The 19,831-nt window shown below is 42.4% G+C and overlaps 1 protein-coding gene across 1 annotated transcript; it reads right to left on the minus strand.

Annotated features, from left to right (window-relative positions):
- Positions 1-1,258: 1,258 nt before the first annotated feature.
- LOC114799700 (uncharacterized) lies at positions 1,259-10,128 on the minus strand. Its single transcript, XM_028996498.1, has 10 exons — positions 10,000-10,128; positions 9,801-9,891; positions 7,474-7,557; positions 7,325-7,364; positions 6,882-6,932; positions 6,629-6,761; positions 6,411-6,560; positions 1,984-2,060; positions 1,574-1,755; positions 1,259-1,278 (listed from the first exon to the last, which is right to left on the minus strand). Exons 2-10 carry the CDS (start codon positions 9,886-9,888, stop codon positions 1,259-1,261), a joined length of 825 nt encoding a protein of 274 aa, XP_028852331.1. The 5' UTR covers positions 9,889-9,891; positions 10,000-10,128.
- Between the last annotated feature and the right edge of the window lie 9,703 nt (positions 10,129-19,831).

The following is a 19,831-nucleotide window of genomic DNA, read 5'->3' on the forward strand; positions in this document are numbered from 1 at the left end:
ATTTGAAATTCTGGCAGCAAGATCTCTGCAGCCTTGACGAATGGACTTCCATTTGGCTTTGAGGACAGTTTTGCTTTTAGAAAACATGTTTCTCTTTGGCATATTAATTATTCTAGAGAACGTTCTGCTATCGCTGATATTTCTGCTGAATAATCGCTAAAGCCACTAAAGTTCTGCTACTCGCTCCGACTCTAAAGTCTCTCCTAACTCGCTCTAAAGCAGAACCGCCTGAGCGCCGCTTTATATACGCTTCTCTTGGTGACGTCATCCGAATATGAGCCAATCACTGTCCTGGGGTTTTTAACCAATCAGCGTTCGTGACGCTGAAACGAGCCAATCACGTCTCGTCACTGGTAACGAGCGTCAACAGCACGTTGGCCGCGTCACGTGACCGCGACTGTTTACATCTGATTATTAGCGATTATCGGCTATCGGTTCGGTCCCGGGACCAGATCGCGGGATTTTATAGCGACAGGCGGCTTCATGTGGTGGCTGAACACGGGCTGCGGCTACAGCAGAGTGGCCGAGCGGGGTTTGCTGTGTCCGGGATCCCAGTAGTGCTGGACTGGCGGCGTGTGTGATGCACGAGGTTAATAAACCACGAATTCATGAATAAATCATATTAACAACGCGTGTACGAAACATCCCACTAAATACACGACAAAAGTGTGAAACAGTTTGTGCGCTTTTAAGATGTCGCTCCCCCGTTGTCGTCAGTCCTCTTGTGGACAAGCTTATACTAGTATGTTTTTAAGGGAATAAAGAGTTTTCTCCATTTCACACAGATTAGCTGGTGAAAGTGTGACCCTAATGACAGGAGGAGCTGCAGGGTTTGGTAGAAGTAAACTACCGGTCCAATAATTTGATCACATTATTGTTGGACTGAAGCACAGGCCACTTGGTCACATTAACAACCCGATCAGAATAAAAACTGCAACACCATTAACATAAAACACTAATGAACAAAACACAAACCAAACAGTATTTGTCCCTTTTTAACTTCAAAATTCCCTCCCTGGAATCTGAGGTCCGTAAAGAAGTAAAAAGTGGCGCTACTAGTTGAGAGCGCTGCCCGTGTGGAAATAAAATGACGGACTTCTGTCGCCTGGATGGTCCTGCAGGTTCCCGGGAAGCGTCACTCTCCCTGCAGTCCTTCCCCAAGCGGTGCAGACCACAGGATCCAGAAAGAGTTCCTAACAGGAAGAAAACTTCCCGGCACTCACATCACCCTGGACACGAGCAGCCGCAAACGCTCGGTTTACGACAGTGTCGTAAAGCCTTAAAGGCGACAACACAGAATTCTGAAATATCCTTATAAAACCACAAACACGTTCGTAAAGAGACAGAAAATAAAAGAGCTTGTAGTTTTACTTTCAGAACAGCTGCTTTGTACGACTTGGTGATTTTTCACTTCATTGTACGACCCCAAATAAGAAAAACTTGGAAAATGTGAATAAAAAAAGAAAAAACAATTTAATTTTCCTGAAATTGTGTTTAATTGCAGACAGTATGAACAAAAATTATCCATATTTTTTTTTGTCATTTGATCTGTGAATAAATATCCTCCTGCTGCCTGGATAGCGGTTTCTTGCAGCCTGCCACGCCTGTTCAGCGTTGATTGTGTTGGGAGGGATGGCGAGGTGCAGTGCGTGCTGATGAAGAACGGATGATGATGAGGAGGAGGGCAGGTGGCGGGAGGAAGGCTGAACCCATGGTCTCATGTCGTCTGTTTCACCCTTCGTCAGTGCAGCAGAACTACAGAAAGAAATAGAGATATAGAGTAATATAGATATACAGTCAAATTAAGTATAGAAGACCCAGAGACACTGTATTGGTAAAGCAGCTGTCAATCATGCATACAGGCTCCTCCCCTTTATACAGAAACAACTACACACAAATGTCTGGATGGGTCGTTAGCTCGATACACATAACTAGCAGCCTATAACTAGCTGTATTTCTGTGTTGACTATGTTCAGGACTTACGATGTGCCAAGGCTGTGGGACCAAAGCTGCTCTTGTGGGGACGTTTCAGATGCAGACTGGTGCTGTGGAGAGACGGCCTGTGTGACATAAACAGAAACAACATTTCACCACATGAAGCTGTTCACCTCTGAAAAGTTGAATCATTACATTCGAATTGTTTCGATGTTTCTAACAGATGAACATGTGGAACAGCTCGTGCACTAATGCGGCAGCAATTCTCGTTCGAATTTTGAGCCCTGATAAGGCCTAACTTGTCAGCAAAGAGCATGCTCGGAGTCTAATCTTTGTCTCAAAAGACGGTGAGTGGGAGCCATCCTTCGGTCCGTATCTGGGTGATCTTACGGACGAGGTAGGCCCTGGGGATTACATTACAGGATTTTATTCAAGCGGACTAAAAACATATGATTACATCACGGCTAATGGTAAAACATGCATGAAGGCCAAGGGAATCACACTCAATGCTGAGAATTTCATATACAGAGAGAACATAAAGTGCAGTGTTGAAGGTGATTGGGAGATGTTGGTCTCCCATTTCAGGTCCTGGGAAATGGTGGTGCCCACAATAGACACTGGGTTGTCTGATATGGTGAGGGGGAGCAATGTTGAAGGACGTCTCCTGATGTCCACTGTCATCTCCACAGTCTTGAGCAGGTTCAGCTCCAGGTTGTGTTGACTGAGTACCAGCCGCTCAACTTCCTGTCGGTATGCAGACTCATCACCATCCTGGATGAGCCCAATGACAGTGGTGTCGTCTGCAAACTTCAGGAGTTTCACAGTTGAGTTTCTGGAGGTGCAGTCATTGGTGTACAGGGAGAAGAGCAGTGGGAAGAGGACACATCCTTGAGGGGCACCAGTACTGAGGGATGTAATGCAGGATGTAATGCAACCCCATAATCTCTACATCATCCACCGACCTGTTAACCTGGTAGGCAAACTGCAGGGGTCCAGCTGGTGTCCCGTGATGTTCTTTAGATGGGCTAAAACCAGGCGTTCAAAAGATTTGAAGTTCTTCTGCCAGGTCTTTGTTTGCTGGTACAGGGGGTGGGGGTCGTGTGTAGCTGGTGAACTCTCGCAGGCCTCTCCAGACTGACGCAGGGTCGTTGGCTGAGAAACGTTCTTTCAGTTTCTCAGAGTAGCTTCTTTTAGCCACTTTGATCTCCCTGGTCAGCGTGCTCCTGGCTTGCTTGTACAGGACCCTGTCACCACTTCTGAAGGCCTCCTCCTTGGCCTGGCGAAGATGCTGCAGTTTGGGACTGAACCATGGTTTATTGTTGTTGTATGTGCAGATAGAGACGGGGCACAACATATTTAACGTACAGACAACATCACTAGGAATAAAAGACACCTCACATCACAGAATAAATCAGACGTTAAAAGGTTCAAAGTTGTGTACACTAAACGAGTACTGCTTCCGTACTTTACGACGCTCCCCTACGGTTTTTGATACACGATGAGTTTAAGGGATGTTACATGTTAAACATATGTTAATATATGTAAATATATATATGTGAATTTTTCTTCATTAATATGCCTGTAACATTTTGTATATAAATGTAAAAAGGTTTTGTCTCTATTATTTACACGTGATTTTTCAATACATCTGTAACATGTTGTATTTGTATAAAGCTCTTGTTACTATTATACGTTTGTGTGTAATTTTTCAATAATATGTTGTATGTATTATCTCAGGTTTTGATCTCGTGTATAGTGAGTGGACAGTCAATCTCGGGGAAATTTTTTTTTGAGAAAACATTAATCGCCAGTGCAGACAGTCGAATATCTACGACGATTGAAAATATAGTCTACATTTACGACTGCTGGCAAACTCTTTATGACAAATTGTTAAAAGTCAGAAGTATCACATTTATAGAAGTGATCCCAGACACTTAATGACCAGCTATTGCCAACAACAAAAGCATCGGTAATAATTATTGACGAATTATCTGATGTTGCGTGGGGTAATAAGCAGGTTGAAAAAGTGTTTACGCAATATGTGCACCACCGAAACCTCTGGAATGTTTTAAAAACGCGACTGAAAAACCCTTTGGTTACCTCATGATCGATTATAAGTCTAGAAGTCCCGACACGTTTCGTCTCAGAACTGATCTGCTTGTGTCTAATCGTCTTTATAGAAAGCTAAACCGCCACAGAGACATCTCATTTTACAAGAATCTTCGTTCATTTTAACCTTGTGCGAAGTGGATTTGAACGTGCTCAGCGGTACAATACCGCTAACAAAGTCACAAAATAACTTGGAAAAGAAGAAAAAAGCTAGAAAATTCATAGCTGAAAATTAATGAAGAAACGTGATTAATGAAGAGGGCGGGTGGAGATGGTGGTGGGTGTGTTGCGTGGAGGGGGGTGGACGTTCACTACAGCAGGCGGGGGCGCTGGTGTTCAGCTGGGGAACATCCGGGCAGAGGGAAGGCGGGTCGGGACCGGAGCTGGAGAGGCGGCAGCGCCTCTTCCACCAGCTGTCCTCACACTGCTGGGAGGGACGTGTGTCTCCGCGGACCTTGTGACGATCCGGGACGGGCACGATAGGCGGAGCCCATTTCGCGTCTTCGTCACTCTCGTCATAGTCCGTGTCTCCCTCGTACCCCCGGAAGTCACGTGGGTCATCACGGACGTCGCGACAATCTCGGAAGCGCGCGATTGGCAGAGCCATCCCGGCCCCGACCGCCCACCAATCCACGTCATCGTCGCTTTCGTCATCCGTGTCCTCCCACCGGTGACTCCGAGGGTCATCCACCCTGCGGACATCCCGGCCCCGGGGCGTAACCAGCTCCCACAGGCAGTAGTCGGGGGCATTCTCTGCTGGAGGTACACCGACGTTGACATAATCACGCCACGCTCCGACCCTCGCCTCTCTGGGAAGATAACGCTCAACCAGCACGCTTGGGTCGTCTCCCGGTAACAGCACGTCTTGCCGTTCTTCCAGCGCTCCCCATGCCTGGCTGAGCTCTTCCTACTCTGCGCTTTTGGTGGGAGCTCCGACATTCTGTCACGACGGCGTGCTGACGGGGGAGAGAAGCACAGAGGCGGGGCATACTGGAAAAGGGATTTTATTTCAAACAATAAATGAACACAAATAAACACCCGCTCGATGGCTGTAAACGGGAATAAAGGGTAGAACAAAAACGAGCCCGCAGGTGTGTGGCGTTTGCCAGAACTCAGAAGGAGTCGCAGACTTTTAAACGCTGTCAGAATTGACCCCAGCTGGCAACCTCACCTGGAGCCAATCCTGACACATTACTGTTTGGAAGGGACACTACATTCTACATCAAACCGACACCAGAATACTTCACCTGTGAGAATTACTGGACGCACCTCAACATAGCAAATACTGTTCAACAGAAAAAAAACACTACAGGAAAAGTCTGAATTCACTCCACACTTTATTAATCATAGTTCAAATAAGAGACAACAATAAGTGTGATTCTATACTTTTTATGGTATAAAGAAAAAAACTGAGATGAACAAAGATATCTATATACAAATGTCAAAAGTTTAAAAATGCAGAACAGTTCCAGGAAAATAAAGGCTTGATATCAAAGAATATTCTCACTCTTTCCCTTTTTAAATCTGTTTCTGTCACAATATGAGAATCTAAGTGGCTGCAAACATTATTAAGTTGTCCCTCCAATAATTCAGAACCAGAAACACCGTAGCAAATACAGCAGCCCTGCACACAGAGATTTTATAAAGAGCCCCTAGTCCGACCCTGTAAACCAGTGATTCTCTACTGGGGGGGTTTCAGATGGTCATGGGCCTTTTTCTGGGACATAAATGTACTGGCTTAAATTTATTTGAAACATATGTAGTCTATGAGTAATACATAAATCATGTGTTTTTAGTTGTTTATGTATTTATCTGTTTGAATACATTATGTGCATCGCATAGTAGTCAGTTTAATATGGACATTCCCGCCTTTCAAAGCCTTTCAAATTGACAGCGACAACGTCCCCGTCCTCCATAACCACATAAACATGGCTGATGTCGGTCAGCTCTCTCTCAAGTTGATCTGTGTCGCACCAGCCATATCGATCCACGGCTATTAAATTATTTAAAAAGCCGTCGCTCAGACCACAACTAATGTTGCCTTCTGTGGTTCCGACAGTGACCTCACTCCACCTGACACAGCGTATGGAATCAGATCTCACGCTCTTTTTACATTCTTCACATTTTATCTTGTCCACATCAGCAGACAAACTGTCCAGCTGGGACTTACAAACACAGTAATATTTCACAGAAACTCTGGCAGCGATTATTGGTCCACGGTGAAGAGTACGATTTGTTTGGACGGGTACAACGTTCCGACCGTTCAGAGGTGAAATTACTGATGTGGTATCAGGTGTGGTGCTGAGATATTTTCTGGATTTAAAGATTTTCACTGCAATATTACTCAAAGTGTAAAACTGTCCAACCTTCAAGTCCAACTCCGAGTTCATCCAAACAGTTAAGCGCACTGAACCAGTGTGGTCCGCAAAGACGAAGACATGTAGCCGGAGATCATTTCCATGGACGTATGCTGTCCCCTCATGCATAAGATTAGCAATCTTCCCTGTAACTGTGACCTGAAAAGAAATGACATTAATTAAATTTTAGCGATGATCTGTTAACGGTAGGATAATCAAGCACTCACTCTACAGCCATCTTCTAACTGCTGAGCGTCTTTAATGGTGACGTCGCTCGGCTGGTCAGGAGGTTTCCTGCTAGTTCTAAAGTTCCTCTTCTTCACGGTGCTCGCAGCACCGCTGTTCTCAGCGTTCGGATTCCTGTGAAAAGGCCAGGAAACATATTCTCCCGGTGTATGAATATTATGAAAGTGATTGTCATTGTGAATAGAGCTGTAATTGTTACATGCACTGGGAGATCTACACTTAAGCTGGACGTACACTGAGCGGTTTTTCCTGGTCATTTCCTGTCGTGAAGTGGAACACTCAGCTCTTGATATTTGCAAATCAAATTAAAATTTAAAATTTCACTAAACACGCAAAACACTTACCAAATCATTGAAACACATTTACAAGCAGTGAATCATAAGGAAAAGTTCTACAGACTGGGAATTCGTGATTGCTGACCGATCATTTACTGCGCAAGCTCGAAAATTATAAAAAAAATGGAGCCCATTGTTTCAGGCTTTTTATTAGACTCGGGCCAACAATTACAGGTCAAAAACACTGCAGCACGAAGAGAGCAATGGGCATTGGAGAGCAATGGGCACCATGATTTATTACCTAATCTGTGCTAAACGAATAATAACAGTACACAGAAGTGATGTAGGTGTAGGCGTGGCAGTTCCTCCCCACACGGTTTCGAACAGATATTTAAAATTTACCTTGAACTGTGAGACGTTGTTGAATCATTGTTAATCTGTACTATTTGGAACAAAGACAAAAAATAAAATCACAATCAAATAGATTTCAATTTATCAGAAAGTTCTCACAATTAAAGTTTTTTAATTCTTGTTCTTGAATTTATCAATACCGTTTGAAGTGCAGGTGACGTTTTCTGCAACAATATTATTAAAATATGACCGCTCTGCGAAGGGCTGACAGCTGGAACCCTCAACTGCATGAAAACAGACACGTGAACCAGAAGCTTTCGTAATTCAGAATACATCTGACCACGAGCTAGTAAAACATTCCAGGGTTAGTTGGTTGTGCCGGTGTTATATAGTTGGGTTAGTTGGTTGTGCCGGAATTGTGTAGTTGGGTTAGTTGGTTGTGCCGGCGTTATATAGTTGGGTTAGTTGGTTGTGCCGGTGTTATATAGTTGGGTTAGTTGGTGCCGCCGGCGTTATATAGTTGGGTTAGTTGGTTGTGCCGGAATTGTGTAGTTGGGTTAGTTGGTTGTGCCGGTGTTATATAGTTGGGTTAGTTGGTTGTGCCGGTGTTATATAGTTGGGTTAGTTGGTGCCGCCGGCGTTATATAGTTGGGTTAGTTGGTTGTGCCGGTGTTATATAGTTGGGTTAGTTGGTGCCGCCGGCGTTATATAGTTGGGTTAGTTGGTTGTGCCGGAATTGTGTAGTTGGGTTAGTTGGTTGTGCCGGCGTTATATAGTTGGGTTAGTTGGTTGTGCCGGTGTTATATAGTTGGGTTAGTTGGTGCCGCCGGCGTTATATAGTTGGGTTAGTTGGTTGTGCCGGAATTGTGTAGTTGGGTTAGTTGGTTGTGCCGGTGTTATATAGTTGGGTTAGTTGGTTGTGCCGGTGTTATATAGTTGGGTTAGTTGGTGCCGCCGGCGTTATATAGTTGGGTTAGTTGGTTGTGCCGGTGTTATATAGTTGGGTTAGTTGGTGCCGCCGGCGTTATATAGTTGGGTTAGTTGGTTGTGCCGGAATTGTGTAGTTGGGTTAGTTGGTTGTGCCGGCGTTATATAGTTGGGTTAGTTGGTTGTGCCGGCGTTATATAGTTGGGTTAGTTGGTGCCGCCGGCGTTATATAGTTGGGTTAGTTGGTGCCGCTGGCGTTATATAGTTGGGTTAGTTGGTTGTGCCGGCGTTATATAGTTGGGTTAGTTGGTTGTGCCGGCGTTATATAGTTGGGTTAGTTGGTTGTGCCGGAATTGTGTAGTTGGGTTAGTTGGTTGTGCCGGAGTTATATAGTTGTGCCGCCGGCATTGTTTAGTTGGGTTAGTTGGTTGTGCCGGCGTTATATAGTTAGTGGTTAGTTGGTGCCGCCGGCGTTATTTGGTTGGTTGTGCCGGCGTTATATAGTTGGTGCCGCCGGCGTTGTGTAGTTGGGTTAGTTGGTTGTGCCGGCGTTATATAGTTAGTGGTTAGTTGGTGCCGCCGGCGTTATTTGGTTGGTTGTGCCGGCGTTATATAGTTGGTGCCGCCGGCGTTGTGTAGTTGGGTTAGTTGGTTGTGCCGGCGTTATATAGTTAGTGGTTAGTTGGTGCCGCCGGCGTTATTTGGTTGGTTGTGCCGGCGTTATATAGTTGGTGCCGCCGGTGCTGTGTAGTTGGGTTAGATGGTGCCGACCGGTGATATGTAATAAATAACACTGGCACACGCACATAAGTACACATTGCACAAAACAATACAAATAAAAACATCATATATATATATATATATATAAAATTTTTCTTTGTCTAGCACTTAATCTCCGAGCATGCTCTTTGCTGACAAGTCTGAGCCTTATCAGGGCTTAGTTTTGTAAACTCAAAATTCTATAGAAACCGAACGAGAATTGCTGGTGTCTTCCTCTTGTAAGTCGCTTTGGATAAAAGCTTCTGCTAAATGAAGTAAAGTAAATATTAGAGTTGTCTGGTCTGTTTCATCGTTAATCAAGCACTCGCTCTACAGCCATCTTCTAACTGCTGAGCGTCTTTAATGGTGACGTCGCTCGGCTGGTCAGGAGGTTTCCTGCTAGTTCTAAAGTTCCTCTTCTTCACGGTGCTCGCAGCACCGCTGTTCTCAGCGTTCGGATTCCTGTGAAAAGGCCAGGAAACATATTCTCCCGGTGTATGAATATTATGTGTACTTATGTGCGTGTGCAAGTGTTATTTATTACATATCACCGGTCGGCACCATCTAACCCAACTACACAGCACCGGCGGCACCAACTATATAACGCCGGCACAACCAACCAAATAACGCCGGCGGCACCAACTAACCACTAACTATATAACGCCGGCACAACCAACCAAATAACGCCGGCGGCACCAACTAACCACTAACTATATAACGCCGGCACAACCAACTATATTGGACATGATTACTCGATCACATTAAGCAGAAATTTGGAAATGCTGGCAAATAGAGTTGCTCAGGAATACGGTCCAACATTTACAGAAGGTCGACAACTCACGTTTTCGAATCTTTGGCCGCACTCCGCTTCGATTCCCTTGTCCAAACAGCGGGTTTTCATTTTGACGTTTCGGCCTCGGTTTATCCATGTTCTGTTAAAGCAGGAGCAGACAGGCTGCAGCGCATTTCTTTACTCAGAGTAAACAGTTTTATATATACATTTTATTAGGATCTTTTCTTCGTTAAATAAACAGACATACCGTCTTCCACCCTACCAACTACACAAACAGCTCCAATAAATAGAATTTTAGCAAAAGGACACCTTTCAAATAAAATGCTACGCTGTAGCTGCAGAGGAAGACAGGAAGAACCAGCGTGTAGAGGCTGATTTCGCGCCATTTATCCCAATTGGTCAAAATCCCGCCAATCATTACTACGTGGCCAGTGATTGGCCAGGATTGAAAAGGGCGGGTCTTGACTTTTACTTCTTTACTATTAACCATTTCAACGCCAAAACAGCATTGTTTTATTTTTTTACCTGTAGATTATGGGCAGAGATTTGTGCAGTAGAAACTGAAATGGAATTGAATAAAATTAAATCTGAATTGTACGAACTGAATGTGGAAATGGAAATAGAAACTGCACTTTATATCGCAAAAAATGTAACGCAAATTCATTTCTCACAATTCAAATAAATTTTTTTGCAATGCTCAATCCGGGTCCTTGTGAAAAAGCAATCGAGCTTAGACTCCCAACTACTCTCCATCCACTGGCTCCCAGTAGGTGTGTTCTGTGTGTTTCCATGTGGTAGGTGGAGCTTGCAGATGCTAGACTCCTCTCCCCAGCACTAATGCGGCCAAATGATATAAAGGCTGAGAAGTGGACGGTGTGAATCTGTGGAGTCTGAGCTCCTAATGTCTCCAGTTACGAAGCTTCACATTGGAGGTTCTTACTCTGGACTACTTTGCCCTGAGGTGGACCACTGAGTTCAGGAAAGTCCACCAGCAGCCTCTCCCTCTGGGTGGCCTGCTCCAGCTCCGCCCTGAGCTGAGCGACGTTCTTGTCCAGCTCAACAACACGAGCGTCCAGGCTTGTAGTGTCTTTCTGAAGAAGGCTGCACTGGGCCTGTACAACACACACACACACACACACACACACACACACACACACACAGGGACAATAATGACAATTAATGACAATAATAAGGAACAGATTCGAGTTGCACTGATTCTCTGCTGTGTGAAGGGTGGTGCTTTTAACTTTCAAGAAGACCTCAGTGTAATTTTGAATGTCCCCCAGAAACATCTTGTTGTAAATATTTCTCAACTTTGACATTTTTCTGGTATTTTTCACTGTCTACGTATTTGTCACCTTTTACACAGTAAACTCCAACACCCTGATCCTGCATTTACAGGGTTAAGTGTCTTGTTCATCATGCCTCTTTCATGCCAGGTAACATCAGACTGAGGGTCTTTAAAACATGTCTTGCCTTTATTTTTTTACAAGAACATCTGGTACAAGCCATAAATGTAAATTCACCAAACATTGAAATATATCTTAAGATCAGGAAAAGAATATGAGATACAAGCTCCAATACTAAATTGTTTCGTTCTTTTTAAAAAACATTAAAACATTTTTCATTCTCGTTGCATTTTCTATGTTAATGTTAAACGGGGGTTGAATTTTTAACATTGCAGCAACTCTGCGCTGTCGGGCCCGAGCAGTTCAGACATGATGGTTGATGAACTGTATCTGTTCATCTGTGTCTCATGGAGGTTTGTTCTGCTTTATAACTCTCCTGATCTGCTTTGCTTCAGTGATGAATTAATGAGTAGATGGGTCGTGCATTTTAGGAGCATGTGACTGTGCATCATCTATATCAGTAGTGTGTTATGAACCAGCGTTATAGATCTGTGTCCTACAATGGTAGGTCACCGTTATAGATCCAGACGTTGCTCCAGACATTCTCTATCGCGCGACTGCTCTACTTTGCTGTTCCTTTATCTCAATCATGGCTGCCGCTCTACCTTGCAAGTCCTCTCTTGTTTTCTGTTTCTTTATCTCCATCAGGGCTGACGTTGTCCTTCGTGCGACTGCTCTACTTTGCTTCCATCCCTGTTTCTCTCTCAGGGCTGATGTTGTCTTTCGCGCGACTGCTCTACTTTGCTGTTCCTCTATCTCCATCACTGCTGCCGCTCTACCTTGCAAGTCCGGTCTGGTTTGATGTTTCTCTATCTCCATCGTGGCTGCCGCTCTACCTTGCAAGTCCGCTCTGCTTTTCTGTTTCTTTATCTCCATCAGGGCTGACGTTGTCCTTCGCGCGACTGCTCTACTTCGCTTCCATCCCTGTTTCTCTCTCAGGGCTGATGTTGTACTTCGCTCGAAAGCCCTGCTCAGCTTTTTACCATGTTTCTCCATCATGGTTGCCTTTGTACCTTGCATGTCCGCCTTGCTTTGAAGTTCCTCTATCTCCATCATGGTTGCCGTTGTACCTTGCATGTCCGCCTTGCTTTGAAGTCCCTCTTTCTCCATCACGTCTGACGTTGTGCTTTGTAAGACTGCTCTGGTTTGAAGTCCCTCTAACTCCATCACGTCTGACATTGTGCTTTGTAAGACTGCTCTGGTTTGAAGTTCCTCTATCTCCATAAGAAGTTCTGTGCTTGGCTTCAGTCGCTGATACTTGATTTCCATCTTTGTTCGTTTTCTTCGGTCTTGTTTACGCCTCCAGACTTTTTTGATCCATGGAAGGAACTTGAAGCAGGTTCGCTTCTTCTTTTCTTCTTGGATATGATGCTCTAGACTGAGCTGCTTTGCTTCCTCCACTGTTTCTGTCTCATGTCTGATATTACGCTTTGAGTTCTTTGGTCCTGGTTTAATGTTCTTCCAGACGTTTTAGATCCGTTGAAGGAACTTGATGCGCGTTCGCTTCTTCTTTTCTGTCTCTTGACTGACGATATAGTTTTCTGGACATTTACACATACTGTACACACTATAAAGAGTTAAATTATAAATATACTATTTAAATAGACTCGGATTTAGGAAATTCTTTGGTAAAGGCCCTGGCACCATGGCGACCACAAACACGACGACTCCCTCCCTGTTTGTGAACCCACGGGGACAGTGACGTTCAGGACGGTATTGGTGGGGAAGCCCATCTTCTCGGTGTCTATATGCACGTCCTTCTTGTGGCTTCGGTGTGGCTTGTCTGCGTTTGACCTCGTCCCACACTCTCACGTTCATACTTATTCAATTAACATCCCTCTGGGAGGCTGAACTTCCCTCTAATGCACATTATCTCCCCCTTTTTAAAATGGAGGAGTGGAAAATAGAAATAAATATCACATGATATGATAAATGGCGCCAAACATCATTTTATACGTTCATAGTTTTTTATTATTATTATTATTAAGATACTTGCACTATTCTTCAAGTTCAGTGGCATTCTGCTCTCGGTTTCGCTCTTCAGCTTTTCCCGTAATTCTACGTAAAGGACACCACTGTTCACTTCTCCTTCACTTTTACTTCAGTCGATGTGAAGAAGTGGCACGTCCAGCCCACACCGGTTCACCGCGTATTTCATTTCACGTCTACTTATTACTAGTAATTACGCAAATACAATCACACAAATATTTTCATGAAAAGACACTCTTTTTTTGTAAATCTACATTACCTACCGTATCAGGTCATTGACCAAACCAGAAGTAAAATGGAGTGATACAGAGAGGGACGCCCTTCCAGGGTAGTGAACCTGTAGTATTGATTTCTTCCCCATAGTACATACAATACTCAGACACTGAAAAACAGAAACTGGTTTAATCGACCACTAACCCATTTAATAACTAGTATTAAATTACTAATAACTCATTTAAATGTAACAAACCGTAAAGTCTGACTTGTTACACCAAAACAAATCTAAGGGAATTACAGTTTTGATCCATTTCAACTTGACTTGAGTTGCGTGTCATGTGGGAAAATATGGATGCACCAGCTGACACTGCCACCAGCTTTATGGCAAGTTGAAAAAGTTGAAGGTGAAGCAGGCCAGCTTGAGGTGAAGACCATGGAATTCCAAACTTAAACCCAACCAACCCATAGTTTGTGTTTGTCTGGGAAGAGCAAAATCACTCTACATGGTTCACCAATACTGTTAAACAGCGTCCAGTGAAGAACTCCCATGGTCTGCCTCTGATGGTCATTGGCTGTTGACTGAAGCCAAAGATGAAAATGGAAAAGCAAACCAAATAAAAATTGTACTTTGTGACCTGTGTTTACCTGTTCTGTGAACTACTTGATTTTTAGCTGCTGTATCTGTATCCAGCTTGTGTCCATCCAAATTTATTAAAACCTTCTGGAAAAACTCAAACGTGTACTTGAGGTTTTGTGGAAAGCTTAAATCAAGGGCATAAATGAGCCCAAACAGCATGATGACACTGCCAATCTTGCTCAGGACTTTAATGCCTTTGGTCACAATTCCCACATCCTCAGAGTCCTCAGCACCGTCGCTTCGGATCCTGTAAATCCCCAGCACGCACAACACTTGCGTTAAGGAGAATGCTGAACACTACAAACCATGAACTGGACCCTGTAAGAATGTGAAGTTGGAGTTCATACAGTGTTAAGCGCTGAAGGACTTGCAGACATGAACCATCCCAGAGCTTGAAATATCATAACTTAATATCATAACTTAGCCATGGGTGTGGATGGTGGTGTGTCTTAGAGTTTTGGAATCAGATAGACAGTGGTGCTTGATCACAGAGCAGACGTGTAGGTCTGGATGTTCAGTACTTGTGTGAGAACCTGGGACTCTATCTGTACAAACCCGACGTCCAGCTTGGTCTGTCTCAAACCTGTTACATAAGTACTATTTCAGTTCACCGCTCTTAAATCCTTTTTAAAAAGGTAAACCTGAAGTCTAAAAGTTAATATATTGGTGTGTATATTTAATTATTGAATTGTAAGTGATTTCCAGGTTGTTCTAACATTTAACAACTACAATGTAAGCTGCACTGTCCATCCTTTGGTGGTTTTACTGGCTATCAATAAAAACACCTCAATGGGTTTTGTCTCATGTCTTAATTGGAGATAAAATGCAAAATATAACTTAATAACTTCATTTCCTTTTAATGATATAGGTTTTTCACTTATTTATTGTAATTATTTTATTGCAGCTGCATTTGATAAAAATTTGTTGGACTACTTCAATTAAATTATAGTGCATTGATAACGACAACGACCCAAAACACACAGCAAAAGTGGTGAAGAAATGGTTAGCACGGTTAACATGAACCTGTTGCAGTGGCCAGTTGTGAACCTGTGGAGGGAGCTAAAGATCAGAGTGATGATGCCAAGGAGAGCCTCCAACCTGAAAGAGCTGGAGCTCATTGCTAAAGATGAATGGGAAAAAGTACCTGTGGGGACATGCAAGAAGCGGGTCTGTAATTATAGGAAGTGTTTGATTGCTGTAACAGCCAATAAAGGGTTTTGTATTGATTATTGAGAAGGGTATGAATAAATGGACATGACACTTTTGGCTCAAAAGTACATAAAAGCTGAGATTTTTCCCCGACAATGACTGTACGTTGTCTTATTATCTTCTGACAGTCGCCTGTGTAATTTCCACTCAAAAAAAAACTTGTTGGTTGAATAAAATTTGACTTCCGGTCCAAATTTGCCAGGGGTATGAATAATTCTGGGATTGACTGTATGTACACAGACATACACGAATACATTTATTTATATATACACACTCATCCACAGTTTTATTCCAGACTATTTATTTGTATGGTGACTTTTTATATTATACGGTCGCCATATTCTCTATGCTTTTTATTTTTTGCTGCTCTTATTCTGCCATGACAATGTAAATTTCCCACTAGTAGGACTAATATAGGATCTTATCCTATTTTATTTTATTTTATCTCTTCTTATCTTATTTTATTTTAGTTTATCTTATCTGATGTGTTGAATGCTGAACTGAAATCTATTGATAGCATTCTAATGTAAGTGTCTTTCTGGTCGAAGTGGGAAATGGAGAGGTGGAGTGTAGTGACATGCACCCTTTACTTTACTTTACTTTACTTTATTTAGCAGACACTTTTATCCAAAGCGACTTACAAGAGGAAGACACCAGCAATTCTTGTTCGATTTCTATAGAATATACAAATATAGAATATAGAATTTACAAACTAAGAGCCCTGATAAGGCTCAACTTGTCAGCGAAGAGCATGTTCAGAGATTGTTAAGTGCTAGGCGAAGAAAAAATGATATTGTATATATTCATTTTTGAATTGTTTTGTGCAATGTGTACGCATGTGCGTGTATAAGTGCACCCTTCATGTATGTATGAGCATTTTATTCTATTTCATTTTCATTGCGTTATACGTTCCATTTAAATGAATCTGAAGTTTTCTTTGTTCTTTATTCTTATTGCTGCTATTATAAGTGAGCATCTGCTGGTTTGCACCAAACATTATCTTGCTCTACTTGCACAGGAACAATGAAGGTATCTTGACTCTTCACCCCAAGTTGTCTTTTTGCAGATACATTTTCTAAATTGCTGGCTGTTTAAAGAATATATTTTACTGGATTTATTTCTTTCTTCTGCGATTTCATTCTACATCGATCTTGAGGCAGATGAAGAGGGTCTCCTGACTACAGAATGGGACCCAGACAATAATGATCCTGATTATGAAGTTCCAACTTCAGAAAGGTACGTACGTACCAGTATTATGTCTGTGCATTTTATTCATTTCACTATTAAATTGATATTTTCTTTATTTTGTAATTTTTGTTGTTCTTGCTGTTACATTTTCAAGGAAGAAATAGATGAAGATATCAATGGAACTCTTAATGGTTAACGTCTAAGTTATATATAATATATATATATATATAAAAACTTTGAAGGTTTTCATTGTTGGGAGAAATACATTCTACCAATTTTACACCAATTGAAGGAAACATCTTATGGAATTTCTCAGTCCCACATTATTTTTAATAAACCATAAAATAATCATAAAACTAATAGCTAAATAAAACTGGCTCAACCACAGCATTTTATTATTCACAGTTTTATTGTGTATCAATAAATTTACAGCATTTAAAATCAATAGTGACACGGAAAGTCCCCCCCTGGAGACACTCGGGATTAAGTGTCTTGGTCAGGGACACAATGGTAGTAAGTGGGGTCTTCTGGTTTGTAGGCGAGTGTGTTACACACTAGGCTACTACCACCCTACTAGCACCCTACTTGCACCCTACTACCAGCCTTGAGTCATTTCTGGAGCTTTTCTTTCTTCTGCTTTTGCAATAGTTTGAACTTCTGTGCAAGCTCTTCTCGAGCCTCCTGCTCAGCCCCTAATTTCTCCTCAAGCTTGTGGTTGAGATCTCGGAGCTTTTTTAGTTTGCGTGACGATTCTTCGCGATACGCCAGTCTATCATGACGCTCCTCGTGAAGACACGTTTTGACGTGCTCAGCAAAGACCTGCGCTTTCTCCAGCCTCTGTGCAGAATCTTTGAGCTCCATGCGAAGCTGAGATGTTTCCTCTTGGAGGCACCTCTTCTCTTCCAGCACTGTGTGAAGCTCTTCTCTTTCTGATTCCTCATGGTCCTGAGCTTGCTTCTCCTTTAGCTCCTGGAATTGTCCCTGCAGTTGGGCATTTTCCAGTCTTGCATTGTGAAGCTCAAGTTCAAGTTGTTCTCTAAGCTGCCGCTCATCCCCTAATTGGTCCTCAAGAGTGTGATTGAGCACTTTGAGCCTTTTTAGTTCAGACGTCGTGGCTTCACGATGCGCCAGTCTTTCATGACGCTCCTCGTGAAGACACGTTTTAATGTGATCAGAAAAGGCCTGCGCTTCCTCCAGTTTCTGTGCAGAAGTATGAAGTTCAGTGTAAAGCTGCTCCAGTTCTCTGTGGAGCTCTTCTGCTTCAGCATGGCCACCGTCTTCTCTGGCTTTCGGGGTGTTGTGACGCTTGCAGCGTGAATTTGAAATTCTGGCAGCAAGATCTCTGCAGCCTTGACGAATGGACTTCCATTTGGCTTTGAGGACAGTTTTGCTTTTAGAAAACATGTTTCTCTTTGGCATATTAATTATTCTAGAGAACGTTCTGCTATCGCTGATATTTCTGCTGAATAATCGCTAAAGCCACTAAAGTTCTGCTACTCGCTCCGACTCTAAAGTCTCTCCTAACTCGCTCTAAAGCAGAACCGCCTGAGCGCCGCTTTATATACGCTTCTCTTGGTGACGTCATCCGAATATGAGCCAATCACTGTCCTGGGGTTTTTAACCAATCAGCGTTCGTGACGCTGAAACGAGCCAATCACGTCTCGTCACTGGTAACGAGCGTCAACAGCACGTTGGCCGCGTCACGTGACCGCGACTGTTTACATCTGATTATTAGCGATTATCGGCTATCGGTTCGGTTCCGGGACCAGATCGCGGGGTTTTATAGCGGCAGGCGGCTTCATGTGGTGGCTGAACACGGGCTGCGGCTACAGCAGAGTGGCCGAGCGGGGTTTGCTGTGTCCGGGATCCCAGTAGTGCTGCACTGGCGGTGTGTGTGTTATACACGAGGTTAATAAACCACGAATTCACTGAACATCCAGGGTCTGGACATTGAGGCTGTGGAGAACTACAGGTACCTTGGTGTTCATCTGAACAATAAACTGGACTGAACTCACAACTCTGGCGCCCTCTACAGGAAAGGGCAGAGCAGCCTGTACCTGCTGCAGTGTCATATTTTTATATTTACAACTCACATTCACAGATTTATTTTTTCTATTCTAGGACTATTTACATACTTTTATAATAAATCTTATATTAAACAGTCAACATAGTGTCTGTGCTATTGTTTTTGCTGCTCTAATCTTATACATTTACAGTGTAAATTTCCCACTAGTGGGACTAATATAGGATCTTATTTTATTTTATTTTATTTTATCTCTTCTTATCTTATTTTATTTTAGTCTAGTTTATCTTATCTTATGTGTTGAATGCTGACCTGAAATCTATGGATAGCATTCTAATGTAAGTGTCTTTCTGGTCCAAGTGGCAAATGGAGAGGTGGAGTGTAGTGACATGCACCCTTTACTTTACTTTACTTTATTTAGCAGACACTTTTATCCAAAGCGACTTACAAGAGGAAGACACCAGCAATTCTCGTTCGATTTCTATAGAATATACAAATATAGAATATAGAATTTACAAACTAAGAGCCCTGATAAGGCTCAACTTGTCAGCGAAGAGCATGCTCAGAGATTGTTAAGTGCTAGACGAAGAAAAAATCATAATGTATATATTCATTTTTTTAACTGTTTTGTCCAATGTGTACGCATGTGCGTGTATAAGTGCACCCTTCATGTATGTATGAGCATTTTATTCTATTTCATTTTCATTGCGTTATACGTTCCATTTAAATGAATCTGAAGTTTTCTTTGTTCTTTATTCTTATTGCTGCTATTATAAGTGAGCATCTGCTGGTTTGCACCAAACATTATCTTGCTCTACTTGCACAGGAACAATGAAGGTATCTTGACTCTTCACCACAAGTTGTCTTTTTGCAGATACATTTTCTAAATTGCTGGCTGTTTAAAGAATATATTTTACTGGATTTATTTCTTTCTTCTGCGATTTCATTCTACATCGATCTTGAGTCAGATGAAGAGGGTCTCCTGACTACAGAATGGGACCCAGACAATAATGATCCTGATTATGAAGTTCCAACTTCAGAAAGGTACGTATCAGTATTATGTCTGTGCATTTTATTCATTTCACTATTAAATTGATATTTTCTTTATTTTGTCATTTTTGTTGTTCTTGCTGTTACATTTTCAAGGAAGAAATAGATGAAGATATTAATGGAACTCTTAATGGTTAACGTCTATGTTATATATAATATATCTATAAAAACTTTAAAGGTTTTCATTGTTGGGAGAAATACATTCAACCAATTTTACACCAATTGAAGGAAACATCTTATGGAATTTCTCAGTCCCACATTATTTTTAATAAACTATAAAATAATCATAAAACGAATAGCTAAATAAAACTGGCTCAACCACAGCATTTTATTTTTCACAGTTTTATTGTGTATCAAT

The sequence above is a fragment of the Denticeps clupeoides genome, chromosome 11 (assembly GCF_900700375.1).
Source record: "Denticeps clupeoides chromosome 11, fDenClu1.1, whole genome shotgun sequence".
NCBI lineage: Eukaryota > Metazoa > Chordata > Actinopteri > Clupeiformes > Denticipitidae > Denticeps > Denticeps clupeoides.

What these genes read in the sequence shown, in the direction of transcription:
- LOC114799700 (XM_028996498.1), bottom strand. Translation starts at nt 9,888, where the DNA reads ATGGATAAACCGAGGCCGAAACGTCAAAATGAAAACCCGCTGTTTGGA. An exon ending in ACTCGGAGTTGGACTTGAAG is followed by an intron (nt 2,061 to 6,410) that starts GTTGGACAGTTT and finishes TATGTCACACAG; the next exon opens with GCCGTCTCTCCACAGCACCA. An exon ending in TGCAAGAAACCGCTATCCAG is followed by an intron (nt 1,279 to 1,573) that starts GCAGCAGGAGGA and finishes GTCGCCTTTAAG; the next exon opens with GCTTTACGACACTGTCGTAA.